At 36.7% G+C, this 6,000-nt stretch overlaps 1 protein-coding gene across 6 annotated transcripts in view; it reads left to right on the top strand.

Annotated features, from left to right (window-relative positions):
- Nucleotides 1-877: 877 nt before the first annotated feature.
- LOC149538017 (chromatin remodeling protein EBS-like) overlaps nucleotides 878-6,000 on the top strand; it is a 56,767-nt gene continuing 51,644 nt past the window's right edge. For 5 of the 6 annotated variants that reach the window (XM_089799412.1, XM_089799415.1, XM_089799413.1 and 2 more), the window contains exons 1-3: nucleotides 1,014-1,342; nucleotides 1,444-1,792; nucleotides 1,924-1,992. In XM_089799412.1, coding sequence (XP_089655538.1) covers nucleotides 1,276-1,342; nucleotides 1,444-1,792; nucleotides 1,924-1,992 — 485 coding nt within the window. In that variant the 5' untranslated portion in view covers nucleotides 1,014-1,275. Of the gene's footprint in view, nucleotides 1,343-1,443; nucleotides 1,793-1,923; nucleotides 1,993-6,000 lie in introns of all 6 variants that reach the window. The other variant, XM_089799414.1, reaches the window with a different exon arrangement.

The raw sequence follows: 6,000 nt of genomic DNA, 5'->3' as shown, positions 1-6,000 counted from the left end.
GAGGTCATATCTCCTAGTCCCACTATTAGGTATATAGGTACACATTCATATCTTGTAATTAGGATAAATGTACGTCACACTTATTCAATAAACACGCAAACATTAAGTGCAAATGCTCAAACTATTACATTTATCTTATGAAACTCGAATTATGTATTATTATTATTATTATTATTACATTTAGCTTAAAAATTAGATTATCGAACTGAAAAATTAAATTTACACAAAACTCATACTCACTCTAAAAGTTTCACAATATAATGAATTAAGAGCATCCAATATATTTTAAACTTTACAACAATAGTTTAATCAAAGTCCATAAATCATAACAAAAATTCAAAACTAATTTTTTATTCTTTTTAATATCATAATTATGAATCTCATCCAAAATGTACCAAAGATAAAACAAAGTCAATTATTTTCCCAGACATAGGGATTTTTTTTCATTTTTCTGTTTTTGTTATTTTTGACTACAAATTAAGATCATGAAGATCAAAGGCTGAAATTTTCAGAAAAATCTATAATGTTTTAAGTTTCTTAAAAATTAATCAGCGGTACAGTTTGAATGGAGGATAGACGCGTCTGAATGAACTCAGTTAATTGGGAAGCGGGCGGTTAGATCATGTATCTGTTTCCATCTCTCGAAAGGGAGAAGAAACGGCACTTTGTCCAAAAAGTAACCCCATCAAAAAAATTGCCGGTTGACTGACGCGATTATTTTGCCGGGTGAAAGGCGAGAGAGTAAAGTAGAAAGTGATGCAGAGATAGCGATACCAGAAAGACGGGTAAAACTGAAAGCACGACAACGGATAATAAATATACCAAAACAAGTAACGTGCATTGTATGAGTCCCTGTAACGGGCCTTACCTGTCATTTGAAGCCGTGTGACTCTCGTTTAATCAAGTTTTACCGCGGTAAAAAGAAAATCTTCTCCGTGACTGCCGTATCAAAATTCCGCGGTTTGGACAGAAGGACTATCATTATATATGAGCCCTCAGTCGTACATGTGACCAGGTGCGTAGAATTCTTGCCGCCGACGTATCATGCGTTGGGTATCGCGAGAATAAAGGAAATGGGCAAAGAAAACGATAATATCGTTGGTTGGCTAGGGTTTGACATCAGACAAAGAATTGAGGCTGGTCGCCGTAGCATGGAAATCACGTAGTAGAATATCTACTCACTCCAACTCGACCACACAGACGTAGTAGTATTTCTGGAGGAGTCCATTATATCGGTTTTGTTGCTTTGCGAGGTCCCGCGTTCGAGTCGCTACTATGACGAGGGCTAAAAAGGAAGCTTTGGATTATTGGACTATCAAGGGGAATGGCAAGCTCGTCAAAGGTAAGCGCGCGCTGTAAATTATCGAGAAAAAAGTAGGTTTGCAGATCTTGAAACCCTAGTAATGGCTTGTGGCTGAGTTCGATGTTTTTGTGTTGTTGTAGTCGGGGATACCGTGCTCATGCGCGCTCAGGATCCCGATAACCCGCCATACGTAGCGCGGGTGGAGAAGATTGAAAGCGAAGCGCGTAGCAACGGTCATGTTAGGGTTCGAGTGCGGTGGTACTACAGGCCGGAGGAATCTATAGGCGGTCGACGGCCGTTTCACGGCGTGAAGGAGCTCTTCTTGTCCGACCATTTCGATACGCAGATCGCCGACACGATTGAAGACAAATGTGTCGTTCATTCGTTCAAGAATTATACGAAGCTCGACAGCGTGGGCGCGGAGGATTATTTCTGTCGCTTCGAGTATAAGGCCGCCACCGGCGCTTTTACTCCCGACAGGGTGGCCGTGTAAGAAAATCGCTTCTTTTGTTCTCTTGTGTCTAGAATCTACTCCCTTTAGAATAAGCCATGCCGTATTCTTTGCATGTTTCGAACCCGCGGCCTTTAGTTGAGATATGCTTGGTTTTCATTCTGCGTAGGTATTGCAAGTGTGAAATGCCGTACAACCCCGACGATTTGATGGTGCAGTGCGAATTGTGCAAAGACTGGTAGGCACTTTCCTATCTTTTTCGTTGGACTTTGTGGCATAAACAAAAGTCGGCGTCGGGCTTATCTATGCCGGCATGTTATCGTGGTAAAGTTTTTGATATGAATGACAACTTTGGTTACTTTAAATTAATGGCGGTGTTTGACTTCTTTCTTAGCAAACTTCGGACACGATTTTGACTGTTTTGAAGTTCGCCTTTTACTACAATGGCGGTACCCACACTTGACTGAACACTCGTTCATTGAGACCATTGAGATCGTCAATCGAAACCCTTGAAGTTTAGACCCCTAGTTGTATAGGTTTGTGCGAAATCCTCGCTTCAAATCTGTAGTTCTTTCTTGCTTGTGATAGAGATATATCTCATTCCTTGTGAGCGTGCTTTCTACTTTAAGAATAAATGTAGTAATCATATATATGCACATTTTCTTTTCTCACATCACGTTGTTAAGACACAGCGTCGTCAACCGTATCTTAGTACCTCACACGTATAGTACTTTTCTGTGATCGCTTCTGTCGATATTATTGAAAAAACTTGGCAAGACTTTCTGTAAATCTCTTACCTTCCTTCTGTTATTAAATTTTTCAGGAGAAATGTGACGAGACAGATGTTTCTGTGCTATGAATATAAATTGAAACAGTGCACTTATGGTATGAGAATTTTGACTTAAGTCTAGGAAGCTTAAATTTGCTCTCACATGAGTATTGTGTAGGCCGAGTTTTATCATCTGCATACTCTACTTTCTACATGTTGAGATTCTTTTTGTAGTACACAAGCAATTTTCTGATAGCATTTTTTCAAAATGATTGGAAAATATGGTAAGCCCTAAATATGATATTACTTTTTGCTTTTTTCTCCTGATGATGTTTCTTCAGTAAAAACATAAGTTAAAATTATTCATATATGTCGTAATAACTCCAAAATTACTTTTGAACTGCTCTGAAAACTGTCCTGTACTCTCTGCTGCTGCACTTTATGGATGGATATCATGCAACAAGCTCCATAGTTTAGGTTATTACCGTCCCATCATTTTTAGTTATTTTGAAATTTACATATCTCTAATAACAGTGCTCTAAGCTGTGAGGTTTTTTTAAGTTCTCTTGCAGTTGTTTCCTTTTGATATGAACATGGTTTTGGAGTCAGTGTTTTGAGATGTTATACATTCATCTAACATATGGGTATTGTTGAAATTTATCAGACTGCTCTATAGCACAGGGGGAAGGGAAAATAATAGGATAGATTTAGAGTTGCATTTGCAATAGCTTAGACAAAAACATACACACAAGTAAGTACATTTCTTCACCTGAACAGTGTCCCAGTTTAAGTATTTTACCTTCTCAATCACTCAGCATTTCCTTATACTCAGTATTCCACGTTCCGAATCACATTCTTTTACCATATGCATGTATAAACATCTTTCCTATACATTTACTGTTTTGTTTAAGCCTAGTTTCTAGTGTTTTTTGATCAATAGAGTTGAGAAAGAACTCAAGTAGAAAGATGTTTGTCTACTAAGAGCACAAAGGAAAGCAATCTGCACATTTTATGTGACTGCTGTTAAGGAAATTAAATGTAGAGCAATGCTCATTTGATAAGGAAATGCATCTAAGAGTGCAAATGGGGTGTCTTGTAGATCAGTGCACCAGAGTGAATAAATATTTATATGCTTTCATTGGAGCCTAGTAAATGTATGACCTAACAGTCAATGCATCAAAATGTTACAGATTGAGGAGCATGCTGGCATTAAATACTTTTAAAAAACAAATATTTGATATAAAGAAAAATGCTATATCTGTGATATAGTTTTCGATTGTTTGTCCAGTTATCTACACTACCACTGCTTGAGAGAAAGATTATGTCTTTTTCAACCCTCAAAATAACTCTCTTATTGACTTTTGTATCATTTTTCCTTTTTTGGGTTCAGTCTGGTGGCTGTCTTTTGGAGTTCTTATATACACTCTATATTGATTTCTCTTAAGAGTTTGGGCAGAGTTTTGCCAGATACATAGTTTTGTGAGTATTGATGAATTTATCCCTGATTGGTGCATTGCCTGATCATTTTATGATTTCTTTCTAAACAGTGTAGTTAGTGTAAAATATTTTGTTTATAGTTTCATGCCTTGATGTGATTAACTCTATTTATGGCTGTAATGTTTGTAAAAAAGATAATTTTTACAATTTATGTTAATTTTATCGTGCAATTAATATGCTTATGGTATTAAGTTTGAAAAAGTAAAAGATTATTAACTGATCCATCCCCCACCCACACCTCTAGGTATAACTATGCACTCATCACTCTCATCATCTTGAGCATCTCCCAATGCGCTGTTTATTTTTCTCTATGCTATATAAGCCAATGTTATTGATTTTTCATTGCACACCTCATCCTTCCTCCTGCTGCCAATATATTCCAGCTAATGACATTCATTGGCCTTGCTAGCCACATTGAAAACAAGCATCTCAAGACCCTTCCACGATTTTTAGCTCCTCTCAACTTTTACTAAAGTTTTTGTCATTACAATTCTTAGTGGCTAAGTAGGAAGGTCCTACATCTCTTCTTATTTGCCTGATATGGTGCGAAATGGGATCTCTTAGCATAGGAACATAAACAAAGATCAAATCTCCGTTGCATGTCTTTGGAAGATCAATTAGGTCCAATTGTAGTCCTAATAGGATAGCGTTAGAAATTTGTTCCTTTGTTACAATGGAAATGTGATTGTGAAGTGTGTGAATGAACTAGGTTAAATGATAACAAAAGTGATGGCTTTTATTATAAAATGCAAAGAGGAACTTGTAGCTTAAAGTTGGAGTTGAAAGTGCTCTTCAGGGGTGGTGGGAACCTTGTTCTTAAGGGTGTTTAGATTGTTAGGAAGGAGCTATGTGTAGTTAGGAGGTCCTATAAGCTTCTTTCTAGAATTCTAGCTAAAAAGCCTGAGATACAATTATAGTGTATCTTGGTCCATGAGTTTTTACCTCTTTAGAATTTGTAACCATCTTACTTAGTTTATTTTGCACACTTGTAACCTCCACTTGTTGGCTATAAAAATGTGAAAGTGGGGAAAAATGTTTGCGTTGTATAGGGTTCGGCCTAGCCATGTTAGTTTCCCACCTTTACAATAGGTATGATGATGAAAAATAGAGCATGTCCCCTAGGAAGATAGAGGCTAAGTCATAATTGAAATGTTGAATTGACAAGATTACACGTCAGGAATGATAATGGTCACGATGCAATACTCTTTAGACAAGTCCTTCAAGTGTTAACGATAACATGACAAAACATAACAAAATCATTCATAAAATCATACTTGAATGTAGGTTGACAAGATTATATCCCAGGAATGATAATAGTGGTAATGCAATGCTCTTTAGACAAGTCCAAGGGTCAATGCAATAACATGACAATACAAAACAAAATCAATCATGAAACCATACCTAAATATAGGTAGTCATAGCTTTCTACTCAATATGCTAAATACTTAAATATGCAAATTCATAAGAGTTCTTAGATCTTATGAACGATAAAAGATTGCTTTGTATAGGGTTCACAAGGTATTCTCAAATGTAGGCCAATAACTAACAATTAGTTATAAAAAGTGGAATAGATCACAAATAATGAAGGTTGACACTCCCACACATTTTATTTTGGATTCCTTCTAGCACCCTAGTCCACTAGAAAATGGACCAATAAAAGGGTTGGTGAAGTTCCAAGGTCTAGATAATAGGACATAGTCTCAAAATAAGCATATGACAACAATTAAGTCACAAGTTTTACAATAGAATGACAAATTAGGAAAGGGCCCCGATAGGCTTAAAATGATCTAGGAAAAAGCACACTTAAGTAGGGGCTCAAGTATAGTGTAAATTGTAGAGGAATACAATTTGTGACACTATATTTAGCCCCCAATTTATTGTGGATATGAACTTACGAGTCACTCACAATAAAGTAGAGAAAGAAGCCGATAGAAAGACTTACAAGTGATAAGATGTTACCAAGTCAAGGAAAGTAAGCCT

Source organism: Cupressus sempervirens, chromosome 9 (assembly GCF_028749045.1).
Source record: "Cupressus sempervirens isolate cs-2001-9-10 chromosome 9, ASM2874904v1, whole genome shotgun sequence".
NCBI classification, from domain to species: domain Eukaryota; kingdom Viridiplantae; phylum Streptophyta; class Pinopsida; order Cupressales; family Cupressaceae; genus Cupressus; species Cupressus sempervirens.
Note: the sequence above shows the minus strand (reverse complement) of the source record. Positions and strands in the feature narration are given on the sequence as shown.